At 54.6% G+C, this 16068-nt stretch overlaps 1 protein-coding gene across 3 annotated transcripts in view; it reads left to right on the plus strand.

The window, feature by feature from the left end:
* DHX58 (DEXH (Asp-Glu-X-His) box polypeptide 58) overlaps positions 1 to 8564 on the plus strand; it is an 11319-nt gene extending 2755 nt beyond the window's left edge. For 2 of the 3 annotated variants that reach the window (XM_011998823.1, XM_011998824.1), the window contains 9 exons: positions 633 to 749; positions 1923 to 2049; positions 2222 to 2413; positions 3921 to 4174; positions 4756 to 4905; positions 4998 to 5159; positions 6121 to 6311; positions 7635 to 7731; positions 7996 to 8564. In XM_011998823.1, coding sequence (XP_011854213.1) covers positions 633 to 749; positions 1923 to 2049; positions 2222 to 2413; positions 3921 to 4174; positions 4756 to 4905; positions 4998 to 5159; positions 6121 to 6311; positions 7635 to 7731; positions 7996 to 8181 — 1476 coding nt within the window. In that variant the 3' untranslated portion in view covers positions 8182 to 8564. Of the gene's footprint in view, positions 1 to 632; positions 750 to 1922; positions 2050 to 2221; positions 2414 to 3920; positions 4175 to 4755; positions 4906 to 4997; positions 5160 to 6120; positions 6724 to 7634; positions 7732 to 7995 lie in introns of those variants that run through there. The other variant, XM_011998826.1, reaches the window with a different exon arrangement.
* The last annotated feature ends 7504 nt before the right edge of the window (positions 8565 to 16068 follow it).

The following is a 16068-nucleotide window of genomic DNA, read 5'->3' on the forward strand; positions in this document are numbered from 1 at the left end:
GTCTCAAACTCCTGACCTCATGATTCTCCCACCTCGGCCTCCCAAAGTGCTGGGATTACAGGTGTGAGCCACCATGCCCAGCCTCTTTTTTTTTTTTTTTTTTCTTGAGACCGAGTCTCACTTTGTCAGCCAGGTTGGAGTGCAGTGGCACAATCTTGGCTCACTGCAACCTCCACCTCCTGGGTTCAAGTGATTCTTCTGTCTCAGCCTCCTGAGTAGCTGGGACTACAGATGTGTGCCAGCATGCTTGGCTAATTTTTGTACTTTTAGTAGAGATGAGGTTTCACCATGTTGGCCAGGCTGGTCTCAAACTCCTGACCTCAGGTGATCCGCCAGCCTCGGCCTCCCAAAGTGCTGGGATTATAGGCGTGAGCCACCGCACCTGGCCGGTTCTATTATTATTTACTGGTTTATTATCTGTCTCTCCAACTCCAATCTGAGTTCCTTTGTATCCCCAGTGCCTAGAACAAGACTGGCAGAGAGAGGGCGAGCAATATTTGAGTAGACGAATGCCCACACCCGCAATGGCCCACACTGTCCTGTCCTCAGCTGGGATCCATCCTGCCCCAAAGGTTTGCCCATTGTCCCCACAGACCCTCCCTTTCCAGTAAAGTCCTCTCTGTTGCCCCCAGCTCTGTGCCAACTTGGACACGTGGTGCATCATGTCACCCCAGAACTATCGCCCCCGGCTGCAGGAGCACAGCCAACAGCCTTGCAAACAGTACAACCTCTGCCACAGGCGCAGCCAGGTATGTAGGGGCAGGGACACGGTGAGAGCGGGAGCTGGTGTCAAGTTAGGACACCTAGGCTTGGGCCCTGACTCCGCCCTCACAGGCTCTGTGACTTCAGGTCACTTGCTATGTATCTGAGCCTCAATTTCTCCTTTCTGTGAAATGGGGCAGATACAGCCCATGCCCACAGCCTGCTCTTTGGATTGACTCAGAAGGCACCACCGGTGTCTGTCACAGCACTGACATGCTGGGGAGTGCTCTAGAAACCAGAGAGCAGGGATACTTTGTGCTGAGGCTCTACTGAGCCCTCTCCAGTATGGACACAGTCTGGTGTCTGCTATGACTGGACTGGACAAGGACTAGGTGTCAGGTCCATAACTACACCAAATGTTACATTTGGGGTCAGGTTTGAGCCCACGCTGTGGTCTGGAGGGAGGGAGGGAGGGAGCAGATAGCTGAAAGAACACTTGGGGGGCCATAGGCAGGTGAAATGTAGTTTTATTCAGCAGCTCTCTCAGCAGCAGCTCTCTCACACTGTCCACCTTTATCTGGGCTGTGTGCTCTGGCTCTGGGGCTCCTGCTGCCCCCACGCCTGCAGCTGCACTCCCTGGCCTGCAAGGCCAGCTCTGTCAGGGTCAGCAGCTTAACTCTTTCCCTCTGGGCAAAAGCCGGTTCCCGGCTCCCCACTGCCCACCTTCAAGGCGACCGGCTCTCCCTTACAGGAGTTAGTAGCATTATTCTCTCTCTGGGCATGCCAGTGTGCCCTGCCGTGCCGAGCTGAACCGAGCCCCATGCACAGCGTCAGCAGGGCAGTTATACCTTCTACTGACAGTAGAGTCCAGTATGAACTTACACAAACAGGTTACATAGCAAGTGGAGTATGTGCCTGCCCCCTAAACTCGCTGAGTCACTCTGGCCTGGATGTCCGCCTCAGCCTATTCCTTGACCAAAGCACATCCGTGTACCTTACACTAGGCATCACCGTGCCCAGGCCAAAGGGTAAGAGCACATCGTGGGTGAGACAGGGCAGGACTCCTTCACACTCCAGCCGGCCTCCCTCTGGAGCTCATCCCTCAGCTTAGACAGATGGCTGAGGCAGTCGCAGCGTGCTACACGCCGGGGTCAGCACCCCCACTGGGTGCCCATCCTCCAGTGTGTATGGGAATCCCCTCCAACTCTCTTCTTGCCCAGGATCCGTTTGGGGACTTGCTGAAGAAGCTCATGGACCAAGTCCACGACCACCTGGAGATGCCTGAGTTGAGTCGGAACTTTGGGACGCAGATGTATGAGCAGCAGGTGGTGAAGCTGAGCGAGGCTGGTGAGAAGGGCAGCCCCTCAGGCGGAGGCGAGGATGCTGGGGGAGTCAGGGGCGGGGCCTGCCTGGGCGGAGGCCTAGCCACTCCAGGGGCGGAGTCTGAGTGGGAGGGCCCTATTGGGCGGGACAGGGGCGGGGCTGTGGGCCGCTCAGACTCTATGCCCTCTGCCCGCAGCGGCTTTGGCCGGGCTCCAGGAGCAGCGGGTGTACGCACTTCACCTGAGGCGCTACAATGACGCGCTGCTCATCCATGACACCGTCCGCGCCGTGGATGCCCTGGCTGCGCTGCAGGATTTCTATCACAGGGAGCACGTCACTAAAACCCAGATCCTGTGTGCCGAGCGCCGGCTGCTGGCCCTGTTCGATGGTGAGGGGCGGGAGGGGGATTCCGGCCCGGGGGTGATGGGACCTGGATGCGAGGTCAGAGGCCAGGGCACAGGGGACAAGGTCAGGTGGGAAGGTGCCCGCGAGGATACTGGTGGAGACCCTATTTTTCTAACCAAAATCCAAGGCCATGGGTAGGACTGATTTGTTTCCTCGTTTGTGAAGGTTTTTGCATAGTTGTTAAAATTAATTCACATTGTTGACTTTTTTTTTTAAACAGTCGGGGTCTTGCTCTATTGCCCAGGCTAGAGGACAGTTGTGCAATCACAGCTCACTGCAACCTCGACTTAATGGGCTCAAGTAATTCTCACCCTTCAGCCTCCCAAGTAGTTAGGACTATAGGTGGGCACCACCACTCCCAGCTAATTAAAAATTTTTTTTTTGTAGAGGCAGAGTCTCACTTTGTTGCCCAGGCTGGTCTAACTCCTGGGCTCAAGTGATCCTCCTGCCTCTGCCTCCCAAAGTGCTGGGATTACGGTGTGAGCCACTGCGCCTGGCCCAGATTTTTAAAAAACATTAGTTAGGAGTGGTTCCTTTAGACTGGGAGAGTGAGGCTGAAAGTCAGAGGTGAAATTTAAGGTTGCAAATCTCAGCACAGGCTGGGGCTCAAGAGATCTGGGTAGCAGAGGTCAGAGTGAAAAGCTCAAGGGTCATCCTGGTCACTGGGAAGAAGAGGGTTCTAGTCTGAGGTTCTGTACTGTGTGACCCTGGTGTGAGGCTGGCCTTGAGAGTGGGCTCGGTAGGAGGCATCCTTTTTGTTTGTTTGAGAAGGAGTCTTGCTCTGTTGCCCAGGCTGGAGTGCAATGGCACTATCCCAGCTCACTACAACCTCCCCTTCCTGGGTTCAAGCGATTCTCCTGCCCTAGCCACCGGAGTAGCTGGGATTACAGGTGTGCATCACCATGCCCAGCTAATTTTTAGTAGAGACAGGGTTTCCCCATATTGGTCAGGCTGGTCTCGAACTCCTGACCTAGGTGATCCGCTCACCTCACCCTCCCGAAGGGCTGGGATTACAGGCGTGAGCCAATGCACCCGGCCAGGGCATCCTTAAATGTATTCTTGGTGCTGCTGTGGGGGAGTTGAGCAGGAGCTCCATCCTTCCACCACCCCCACCTTCTGCATTCCTGCAGTCCTAGTCCTGTGAGAACCTCCTCCGCCAGTGCCCTCCCCACTCCAAGATCTGAATCCTCTGCCTCTGTCTGGGGCTTTTATTTCTTTCTCTTTCTTTCTTTCTTCTTTCTTTTTCCTTTCTTTCTTTTCTCTCTTTCTCTCTCTCTCTCTTTCTCTCTTTCTTCTTCTTCTTTTTTTTTTTTCAGACAGAGTCTCACTCTGTTACACAGTACACAGTCTGGAGTGCAGTGATGCAATCATAGCTCTCTTCAGCCTTGACCTCCTGGGCTCAAGCAATCCTTCTGCCCTCAGCCTCCCAAGTGTCTCGGACTACAGACATGTGCCACTACACCCGGCTAACTTTTTGGGGTTTTCAACAGGCCATAAGAATGTGCTGGCCCACCTGGCAACTCATGGCCCAGAGAATCCAAAACTGGAGATGCTGGAAAAGATCCTGCAAAGGCAGTTCAGGAGCTCTGACAGCCCCCGGGGTATCATCTTCACCCGCACCCGCCAGAGCGCACACTCCCTCCTGCTCTGGCTTCAGCAGCAGCCGGGCCTGCAGACCGTGGACATTCGGGCCCAGCTACTGATTGGGGCTGGGAACAGCAGCCAGAGCACCCACATGACCCAGGTGTGGGCTTCGGGGAAAGATGCTGGCGCTGCGGGGGGGATTCCATAGGAGAGAAGTGTGGGGAACAGGGTGTTCAGCACAGAGGGCTGGAGGCAGGGAGAACTGGTGGAAAGAGAAGGTTGACTGTCCCCAGGCAGAGGCGCAAGGAGCTAGGGGAGAGGGGCGGACACTGACATCCCCAGTGCTGAAGCCTCTCCCAGTCTGGGGGTCCCTGGGTGCAGAAGGGTGGGCATAGGGGTCTGTAGGTCTGTAGGGAAAGAGGTGGGTGATGTAGTTCCTCAGGGCAGAGGATCAGGTCTGGGGTCCCTTGCAGGAGAAGGCTATGGCTTGGGAGTTTTTCCTAGACTAGAGGGGCAGGGAGCCTTAGGAGTCCCTAGGGAAGATAGGGGTTGGACAGTTATCTGGGAAGATGGGCAAGATCCTGGGGGTACCTGGGGATAAAGATGGGATTCAAGTACTCCAGGGAGATGGACCAAGATTAGGAGTGAGGGCTGAATCAGGAGAGGCTACCCTGGCAAGTGGAGTCAGCCTGAGCCACCTCATGTACCAGCCTCTTTTTCCTCCCTGCCCTTCCCTTGCAGAGGGACCAGCAAGAAGTAATCCGGAAGTTCCGAGATGGAACCCTGAACCTTCTGGTGGCCACGAGCGTGGCAGAGGAGGGGCTGGACATCCCACAGTGCAACGTGGTGGTGCGCTATGGGCTCCTGACCAATGAAATCTCCATGGTCCAGGTACTCACACATTTCCTTCCACTCGGGCACCCTTATAGGATCCTGTGTGGGGCCCCAGCCCCACTCAGGACACCCCTTGTCTCCCTTCCCAGGCCAGGGGCCGTGCCCGGGCCGATCAGAGTGTGTACTCGTTTGTAGCAACTGAGGGTAGCCGGGAGCTGAAGCGGGAGCTGATCAACGAGGCGCTGGAGACGCTGATGGAGCAGGCAGTGGCTGCTGTGCAGAAGATGGACCAGGCCGAGTACCAGGCCAAGGTCTGCAGGCGGCCTGCATGCCCTGTGGGAGGGATGGGGAGGAGACAGCCCCTCCCTGGCAGGTTTCTGACTGCACACATATGTCCCCCTGTCCCCTCTATATCTCAGGGCTAACTTTGCCCACCTAGGGAAGGTTGGATAGAGGCCAGGGGTGGGGCTGCCAGGGAAGGCAGTACCTGGACTCCAGAAGGCCTTAGGAGCAGGCCTTGTCCAAGGCTCTTTATTTATCCTTGCCATGAGATACTTTATGTATCTGGAAGAGCTGCATTACAGCCCTCCTGGAACCAGGCAGAGGGGACAAGATAAGTCCACGTGCAGAAGATAAGCCCAGAACTAGGACTTATATCATTGGTTCCCCTGAGGCAGGGCCACCACCATCCTGCCTTGTCCAGGGTGCTCCCTGTTGTCCCAGCATAATTGTTAATGATGCCCCATGACAGATTCACAGAAGCAGCTTTACCTAAAATCCTTCAAGATTGAGCAGGAAAGCTTATCCCTCCCACTGTTGCCTCCCACTACCCACACTGTTGTTCTCCACAGCTGCTTTTTTTTCCCCGAGACGGAGTCTCACTCTGTCACCCAGGCTGGAGTGCAGTGGCACAATCTCCGCCTCCTGGGCTCAAGCAATTCTCCTGCTTCAGCCTCCTGAGTAGCTGGGATTACAGGTGTGCGCCACCATGCCCGGCTAATTTTTGTCTTTTTGGTAGAGATGGGGTTTCGCCATGTTGCCCAGGCTGGTCTCGAACTCCTGACCTTGTGATCCACCCTCCTTGGCCTCCCAAAATGCTGGGATTACAGGCATGAGTCACTGCACCCAGCAATAGAGCTTCTTTTAAGCTCCAGGGAGGGTTAAGGAAAGTCTCTTCCTGGTACAAATTATCTTAGGTCTTTGGGAACCCTTTGTCCCCCAAGGAACGTTCTCTTAGGCCCCAGTCATGCCTGGTGTCCCCTTCCACCCCAGATCCGGGATCTGCAGCAGGCAGCCCTGACCAAGCGGGCGGCCCAGGCAGCCCAGCGGGAGAGCCAGCGGCGGCAGTTCCCAGTGGAGCACGTGCAGCTACTCTGCATCAACTGCATGGTGGCTGTGGGCCATGGCAGTGACCTACGGAAGGTGGAGGGCACCCATCATGTCAACGTGAACCCCAACTTCTCGTGAGACCTGTGGAAGGGGCTATCGGGATGGGGGCGTGGGATGGGGGACTGGGAATCCTTCCCATCCAGACAGTGCTTTGAAGCTTTGGAAAGCTAAAGAGCATTATAGCAAGTACTTATTCTGCATTTTCACAATAATCTGGTTAGACAGGTTTTATCCCTGTCTCCATTTTACAGGCAAGGAAATAGAGGCTCAGAGAGGCTACGTGACTTGCCCAAGTTCCCACAGCCACTATCTGGTTGAGCAAGAACTGGAATTCAGGATACTAAGTGTCAAAAGACCACACACTGACCCTCTGGTCCTACCTACTCCGAGGATATCAAGAGAGCTTGGCCATCCCTGAGCCATCCCCCATCCTCTGTCTCCTAGACAGTAACCTTCCCCCATCCTCCATCCATTCATTATGTCACCCTCTGTGTTCCAGGCCACTGTGCCAAGGATCTTCACACAGGTTTTCTCAATTGAGGAAGTCGCATTTCAGCTAGGTCTCAATGGGTCTGGTTTGAATTTGAGCGAATGAGAAGGTAACCACGAAGGGCCGGGCACGGTGGCTCACGCCTGTAATTCCAACACTTTGGGAGGCCGAGGTGGGTGGATCACTTGAGATTAGGAGTTCAAGACCAGTCTGGCCAACATGGTGAAACCCCTTCTCTACTAAAAAAAAAAATACAAAAATTAGTTGGGCCTGATGGCCCATGCTTGTAATCCCAGCTACTTGGGTAGCTGAGGCACAAGAATTGCTTGAACCCAGGAGGCAAGCCAAGATTGCACTACTGCACTCCAGCCTGGGCAATAGAGTGAGACTCTGCCCTTAAAAAAAAAAAAAAAAAAAAAAAAAATGCCAGTTGACCTGAATGGAAGGGACTGTGAATAATGAGATTTAGAAAGAGACAGACTAGCCCATGGAAGATCTTAAAGGTCAGGTGTGTAAGTGTAGCCTTTATCCAGGAGGTTCCTCTTAGGAATCTTGGATAGATTTTAAGGAACAGAGTGTCAGGGCAGATTTATATTTTTAGATCACTCTAGCAGTTGGTGGAAGGATGGCTTGGGATTGGGAGTAAGAATGGAGGCAGAGAGACCCACTAGGAGACTGTGAGACCAGGTAACCAATGCTGAGGCTTGAACCTGGGCACAAGAGAACATGCGATGGAGGCCACACAGGTAGAACTCACTGAAGACTGGATTTCCTGGCCTGGGAAGTCTGTGCCTCTTGACCAGCAGGAAGGCCCAAGGTCCAGGCAGAGGCTTGGCCGGCAGGAGGGCATGAGATCTGGGGCTGAGGAGGGTCAATGAGGGCTGTAGCCACTCCCCTTCCTCTCCAGGATCTACTATAACGTCTCCAGGGATCCTGTGGTCATCAACAAAGTCTTCAAGGACTGGAAACCTGGGGGTGTCATCAGCTGCAGGAACTGTGGGGAGGTAAGAGCTTGGGCCATGTCCCAGGCCCCAGAGTCCTCAGCCCCAGTCTTCAGAGGCCCTCAGGGAGCCCTCACTAGGACACAGGAGACAGTCCCACCCCATGGCCTCCAGTCTGAAGAGGGAGGTACAGCCCCTGCCTAAGGGAGCCCATAGTCTGTGACATATCAGGTGGGAGGAAAAGGCCCTGTATTCAGGGAATTCCAACTTGAGAGAAGCCCAGTCTGAGGCCAGAGACCCAGACCCTACACTCTCTGTCACCTCCAGATCTGGGGACTGCAGATGATCTACAAGTCAGTGAAGCTGCCAGCGCTGAAAGTCCGCAGCATGCTGCTGGAGACCCCTCAAGGGCGGATCCAGGCCAAAAAGTGGTCCCGCGTGCCCTTCTCCGTGCCTGACTTTGACTTCCTGCAGCATTGTGCCCAGAACCTTTCGGACCTCTCCCTGGACTGAGCACCTCGTTGCTGCAGTACCCGGTTCGGGCTGTAGGGGGCGGGAGAGTCCGCAGCAGCCGTCATCTTTCCCGGGACACAGCCTGGTCCAGGCCCCTCCTTCCTGAATCGCCAGCTGTGGGCATCAGGCCCACCAGCCACAGAGGAGTCCTGGGCACCCTGGCTTAGGCTCCCGCAACGGGGAAACAACTGGAGGGCCAGAGCTCAGCCCAGACCTACCCTGCACGCACATAGACACTTTCATATGCACTGGATGGAGTTAGGGAAACTGAGGCAAAATAATTTGCCATACTGTACTCAGAATCACGACATTCCTTCCTTACCAAGGCCACTTCTATTTTTTGAGGCTCCTCAAAAAAGTAAATGAAAAAATGGGATAGAAAATGCATGGTATTTTAATTTTGTTGAAATACAATTGGTAGAAAATAAACTGCGTGTATAGTGTGCAATTGGGTACTTTTTTTTTTTTTTTTTTTGAGCCTGAGTTTCACTATTGTTGCCCAGCCTGGAGTACAGTCGCACGATCTTGGCTCCCTGCAACCTCCACCTCCTGAGTTCAAGTGATTCTCCTGCCTCAGCCTCCCAAGTAACTGAGATTACAGGTGCCCACCACCATGCCCAGCTAATTTTTTGTATTTTTAGTAGAGATGGGGTTTTACCATGTTGGCCAGGTTGGTCTCAAACTCCTGACCTCACGCGATCTCCCTGGCTCAGCCTCCCAAAGTGCTGAGATTACAAGCATGAGTTACCATGCCTGGCCTGGATACGTTTTAACATGCATATCCTCCACAATCAAGATAATGAACATAGCCATCACCTTCAAAATGTCCTGTTTCTTCCAGTGGAATTTTCAAAGAACAACAAAAGTTTCCTGGTGCCCCAGTGCAATCCATACCTCTGGCTCTTCCCCATAAAATGACCTGCTTTGTGGTAATTTTTAGTGTTAAAAGTGTTTGGTTTTTTTGAGACAGTCTCACTCTGTCGCCCAGGCTGGAGTGCAGTGGCGAGATCTCAGCTCACTGCAACCTCTGCCTTTGGGGCTCAAGTGATCCTCCTGCCTCAGCCTCTCAAGTAGCTGGGACTACAGGTGCCCACCACCATGCCTGGCTAATTTTTGTATTTTTGGTAGAGACAGGGTTTCACCACATTGCCCAACAGGCTGGTCTCAAACTCCTGAGCTCAGGTGATCCACCCACCTTGGCCTCTTAAAGTGCTGGGATTACATGCATGAGCCACTGGGCCCGGCCTTGTGTTTTTTTGTTTTTGTTCTTATTTTGTTTTTGAGACGGGGACTCGCTCTGTTCCTGCTGGAGTGCCATAGTGCAATCATGGCTCACTTCAGCCTCGGCCTCCCAGGCTCAAGAAATCCCCCCACTTCAACCTCCCTGGTACCTTGGACTACAGATGTACCACACCTAATTTTGGGGGGTTAGAGAGGCAGTATACAGACAAGGTCTCACTATGTTGCTTAGGCTGGTCTCCAACTCCTGGGCTCAGGTGATCCTCCCAAAGTGCTGGGATCACAGGCATGAGCCACTGTGCCTGACCTAGTGTTAAAAGTTTTAGGCCAGGCACGGTGGCCCATGATTCCAGCACTTTGGGAGACTGAGGCAGGCAGATCACCTGAGGTCAGGAGTTTGAGACCAGCCTGGCCATTACAGTGAAAGCCCATCTCTACTAAAAATTACAAAAATTAGCCTCGCGTAGTGGTGGGCCCCTGTAATCCCAGCTACTCAGGAGGCTCAGGCAGGAGACTTGCTTGAACCTGGGAGACGGAGTTTGCAGTGAGCCGAGATCATGCCACTGCACTCCAACCTGGCTGACAGAGTAAGACTCCGTCTCAAAAAAAAAAAAAAGTTTTAAACACTCCTTTTTAATAGCTCTCCTAAGCCTTATTCATAAAGAGTATCAACAGTCTAAACTTGAGGCCCATCAAGAGTGTGAGGGCTTCCTGCTCCCCCTACCCCATAATAGCTTCCAACCCCAATGTTCCCCTCTCTACCGTCACTTAACCCTCAGGTCATCTCCCCTAGGCTGGGGAGAGGCTGAGATCCAGGATTTGAGGGGTGGGCTCAGGTAGGCATAGGGGTGGAGAAAATTACAAAGGCCTCAATTTTCTGTTCTCATTTTAACAAGAAAGAAAAAGAAAGGCAAGATCTAGGTTGCTTCATCAGGGAAAGGGCTATTTCTGTAGTAAAAGGCCCAGCAGGCAGGAGGCACCTTCAAGAGGAAGGGAGGGGGACAGGGCAGAGATTGGAGAGCAGGATGGCAGTCCTTCCTGCCGTCTACCCTCCTTCCCTCCTGCTACATCCTTGGTTCTGTCCCCAGGTGGATGAGAAATGCACCCTCTCTTCTCCTAGCATTTTCTTTTTTCTGTAGGCCTCTTGTCTGAGGGAGGGCTGAAATTCCAGCTCCAGTCTTTTTGGCTACCATCTCCCATAGACAGTGTACCCCTCTTTCCCAAGGCCCCCTTCCTCCTCCTCTCCAAGTGTCCTTGGCCCTGGATGCAGGAGTCTCCTTCCTCCTCCCTCCTGTCCCATCTCCAGCTGCCTCCCCCCCGGGGAGAGTTGCTCCTCCGCTCCCCACTTTGCCTTCAGTTAGTATACTGCCTGCCAGCAACGTGCCTTTTACAGGTCAATAAAATTAGCGACAGGGGGCAGAGGGAGGGGGCAGGGGCCCAGGGGTGCTAAGCTCAACGGCCTTGAATGTGGCTAGACTCACGGAGTCAGGACGCCTGTCATTCCAGGGCTAAACAGTGACAGCTGGGGGACCTGGGCTGGCGCTGGGGGCGGAGGAGGGGCTGTGTGGCAGGGAGAGAGATGGGCTGAGGATAAAGATGATCTGGGTGCCTAATGGCCCCCTCAGCGGCCTAAGCCCCTGCACAGCTGAGCCCTGGAGAGGGCACCCTACCTTTAGAGGCGTGTCCCGTCTCACACCCACCCTGCCAGGCCCGAAGAGCTCAGATGGAAGGGGACTCAGGCCAGGAGAGGTTTCTGAGCTTTCTTCTTCGTCTGAGGGGTCTTTATATGAAGTCACCGGCTCCAGGGCATCTGGGCAAGGCTGTCTGAAGCCGGGGATTTCCACCCATCCCCCGCACCCCCCTGAAGTCCTAACTTCCCAGCCTTCAGAACTCGAGCTCCGGGTCCTCCCTGTGGCCCAGATGCTTCCCCGGGGCGTCTCACCTGAATGAGACCGCGCACCCCACCGGCGGGGCCTCGAGGAGGGGCCGGCCCGGCTCCCCCTCCCAGCCCCGCCCCTGCCCCGCCGGGCCCCGCCCCTCCCGGCCAGCCCGACACGCAGCGTTCCCAGCCAGGCGAGAGCAGGTGGCCGCGGCGGGCTCCGTCTCTGCCCCGCAGGTAAGACGGCGACGCGGGCTGGTCCACACCGAGGACCTCGAGGGCAGCGCGGGAGAACGGGGCAGCCCCTTCCACCTGTCCGGTCCTCTCGCCTCAAAATTGGGGGACCCCAAGGGACAGTGAGGATATCCCTATCTCGGCTCTGCGCGCCGACGTTGGGCATCTGCTGGGCGGGACTGAACTCTGGGGCAGTTAGAGGGTCCTGGCTCGTTATCCCTGATACCAGGCGGGCTCCAAAGGATGGATAAGAAAGAGCCGGGCATTAGACACCCAGCTTTCTGGGTGTCTAGGTTGGGGATGGTGACGACCGGGCTCCGGAGTAAGGAACCTCGGTGACTGAGAGTGCGCCATGCCTCATCCAAGGGCAGCCTCTTCCCCACCATAGAGGGTGATGGCTTGACCCAAACGGCTTCTGTTCTGTGGGCTAATGAGGTAAGAGCCGCCGCATTGCTGAGCTGGGGCCTGGGTTTTCTAATGAGCCCCAAGGCATCTGCATCATTTATTTACATCTGGGTACAGGGGAGTGAGCGGGGGATTACCCCATGGCCTAGGGAACCCAGAAAGTCTGGGAACTCAGTAGATCTTTTCTGTGTCTGTGTCACAGACCTAGCTGGGGAAGATGATCGCAGATGTTGCCTTATTGTAGACAGGGGAGCATTTGCACCCTCAGTGTTGAGATTTGAGCTGTAGGAAAGGGGTCCTGCCTCCCAGGACCTCAAGGAAGGCTTCCTGGAAGAGGAGGACCTGGGCTGACAGCTTGAATGTGATGCTCAGAGCTCTGAGCCTCTAAGGAGAGGCAGCCTTTGGGTCTTGGTGCTGGGTTGAGGTAGAGCAGAGGACCCTGGGTTGTAGAACAAAGGGAAGTCAGGACATTGCCGTCTGGGTCCAGCTAGGACCCTGGGGACCTTCCTGAGATCATCATAAGCCTTTGGACAGACACGGGTGACAATGGGGGGAGGGGGGCTTCCTTGTCTGTCTACATTCCCCATTCCATTGCCTTATTCCACCACACAAACCATCAGAGGCAGAAGGTCGTTCTCATATCTGACCTTCATCCCTTCTGGGTCCGTGCCAGCTTCTTGCTTCTGGGAGGCCATGTGCTCTAGTGGAAAGAGTAGGGGCTTTGGGGTCAGTTAGAGCTGAGTTCTAACACCTCTACCTACTGCGTGACCTTGAACGAGTTTCTTAACCTCTTTGAGTTCACTTCCTCACCTGTAAAATGGGCATAATAGTAGAACCCACCTCATAGGGTGACTGCAAGGATTAAATGAGGGTACACATGTAGAGCGCTTAGCACAGTGCCTGGCGCCTGGCGAGCGCTCAGAAAGTACAAGTGTCCCCTCATGTGTCAGACAGCAAAGCCGATCTGCAGGGGTGAGGGCAAGCAGGGGAGGGGGGAGTGGAAGGGGTTTTTTTTTGTTTTTTTTTTGTTTTTTTTTAAGCTAAGCTTGGCTAGAAAGAGTGCCATTTACTGCATGCCCCCCAACCAGCCCCTTCCCCCTGCTGGCTCCTGGATCTCTGGACCTATCTGGGCTGCCCAAGGCCCCTCACCTCCTCCTCTTTTAGTCACCTTGTTTGTGTTGGCTTGTGTCTCTGTAGGGGGGAGACAGTCCCCCCTCGCCCCCCCCCAAGGAAGGGACCAGTACCAGCAGGAGCTCACTTGGGCCTGTGCCTCAGTGGAACAAGCTCTGGCTTGGAGACCCAACCTGAAAAAAATGCCTCTTGTCATCACAACTCTGCCCTCCCCACCTCCAGAAATCCGCAAGTTGGGATCAATCTGCACTAAATTTTTCCAGGAAGAAAAACAATACAAGTGACTGAAAGTCCTGTTTGGGGATTGTCCAAGCTGTCCTCCAATGGAAGAAGGGCTTCAGGCCCTGGCCTGATCTCTAGGCTGCCAGGGAAGGCTGAGTTCAGTAGCACCCTTAAACCTGGGCAAGGGAGGGAGTGCCCATGCCCTAAGCTGGGGGCTTTCAAAGGCTCCACTCTGGCCCTCCTGCTGCCAGTCCTCTCCCTGTGGGATGAGGCATCAGCAGGGCCGAGGGGATAAGACTGTGAGTCCCCTCCAAGACCACATTCTCCATACCTGTGACTCTGGAGGTCCCTGCCCAGATGGTCACCATCTGGCTCCCAGCCCATGCCATCCTCTTCCCTGGGTCTGTCCGCCTCAGGACAGGTTATGCCAATAGTGTGTGCACCCCTAGGGACAGTGAAGGGACTCTATTTGCAGGGGCTGTGGATGGAGCTAGGACAGGAGGCTGGGTGTCCTTATACATGCACGAGAGTCCTTTGTGGTGCAGACGGGACCTGGCAGCAGGGAGCGGGTGGCCAGGGTGCGAGTGGAGCTGTGTCCTCTGCACAGAGCCGTTCTGATTCGTAAAGCTCAGGAGGCAGACAAATCCAAATTTGCATCTGGTCCTCCAGGTTGTTAGTGAAGGTGTATTTGTCAGGGTGAGAGGTTAGAACATATTTCACAGTTTGCTGGTTTGATTTATAACTTTTAAACATTTAGACATATGTCTGTGGGTCGCCATTTATCCCCTTGCCCCAGGCCCTGTGAGTGTTCCAGGTGGGCCTGGCTGGGCCTGTGACTTCAGCTGCCATTTGGTTAATTCCTTCCCCACTCTCCCTGTCCCCCAGTAGAACAGCACCCCCATAAAACCGGGCTTAGAACATGCTTACCTGGACCAGGAAGGAGTTTCAAGGTGAAATGAAGATTGTCAGTTGTCACCAACAAGCAGTTCCCCCGTGGGCCTCCTGACCTCATTATCCACCACAAAACTGGGACAATTTTTTTTAAATGTCCTGTGATACTTGAGAGAGAAGGGCTGGGGAGGAGAGATTACTTCTCTCCTGTGTGTGATGAGGGTGTGGGTCACGGGACCCCAGGAGCAAGGAGGGAACTAAATGGGGCCACAGAAGCAGGCGGGATGGAAGCTAGCCTGGGGGAAATCCAGGGTTGGACCCCACCATCCCTCCAGCTGCCCTTCTCAGAGGGAGCTGCGCCTGCAGCAAAGGAGGGACCATGTGTCTATCATGTGGGTTCTCCCATGAGTTTGGAGTTTGGGCTTGGGACAGGGGAGAGTGTGGGGTCAGCTGGCCAGGTGGTGGGGGTCATCCCCAGCGGGAATGAATGGCACTCTGGTGTTGACTGTAGTCGAGTGCCCTGTGGCACCTGGACACACCGTCTGTTCAGAAGAGAGGCACGAAACCTTTGTTGTGGCTGTCTCTGCTCACTCATCGCTTCCGATTGGGCTATTTGAGGAACAGCCTGCCACCTTGGCCTCATTAGCATCGTGAGGCTCTTAATGGAACTGGACACACACACATGTACACACACTCACAAACTCACTCATGTACGCATGCCCGCCTGCACTAACTCCCAGAGGTCTGTGTAGAGGATTGAGCGCTCCTAAATCCCACCCCAGGTGCAATCTGGGGTGTGGCCACCCTTGCAGACCCACCCTGACACACACGGCTTGTGACACCCACACCCCCAGTCACACTTTCACTGTCCCTTATTGGTGACTTTTCATTCACCTTGGGTGACCTGCTGGCTCCAGTGGCCAAGGGTTGGCTTACTAGAGGGTGGCTGGGGGCCAGACGCCGGCAGCGGTTGGTTCAGCTTTGGGAACAGGAGGCAGCAGCATTGCCCTGGTGAGGCCACCCCCAGTGGGGCTCGACCCCCCAGCACTTTGGCTCCCCCACATCTCCCAGGAGAGTGTCTCTGGATCCTGAGGCCGTCTGTTCTTGTGTAGTTCTCGTGAGCCTTTCTGCTTCCGCCTATGAGTGTGTCTGGCCCTGAGCCTCCTGCGTGCCCGCCATCTCTGTCCTTTCCCCTCTCCTGACACTGTCCTTTGCTATCTCTGTCTCTCCTCTCCACCCGTCAGCTCTTTTTCTGTGCGTCTTTCTCTCTTTGTCTTTTCTTCTTCCTTTTTCTCTGCCTCCTCTGTCTACCCCTTCTCTCTCTGTCCCTCTTTCTCACACTCCCACTCTTAGTGTCTGACTGCGTGGCTACCTCTCTGGGTGGGACTTGCTGTATCTTCACCTCTCTCTATCTCTGCCTGTCAGTCTGGACGTGTATCCCTCTGACTTTCTGCCTCAGTCTCTTGAGGAGTTTCAGGAATAGGACAGCCAAGAGTCCTAAAAGAAGGTGACAGCCAGGCATAGTGGCTCACGCCTGTAATACCAGCACTTTGGGAGGCTGAGGTGGGTGGATCACCTGAGGTCAGAAGTTCGAAACCAGCCTGGCCAACATGGTGAACCCCCGTCTCTACTAAAAATACAAAATTAGCCGGGCATGGTGGCACATGCCTGTAATCTCAACCACTTGGGAGGTTGAGGTGGGAGAATCGTTTGTACCTGGGAGGCAGAGGTTGCAGCAAGCCAAAATTGCACCATTGCACTCCAGCCTGGGCAACAAATGTGAAACTCCATCTCAAAAAAAAAAGAGGGTGATAATGCCTCCCAGGGGACCACGATCACTTCTGGGCCCCTCCACTGCCAGGCAAGGAGGCAAGAAAGGGAATATC

The sequence above is a fragment of the Mandrillus leucophaeus genome, unplaced genomic scaffold (assembly GCF_000951045.1).
Source record: "Mandrillus leucophaeus isolate KB7577 unplaced genomic scaffold, Mleu.le_1.0 Scaffold58, whole genome shotgun sequence".
Lineage (NCBI taxonomy): Eukaryota > Metazoa > Chordata > Mammalia > Primates > Cercopithecidae > Mandrillus > Mandrillus leucophaeus.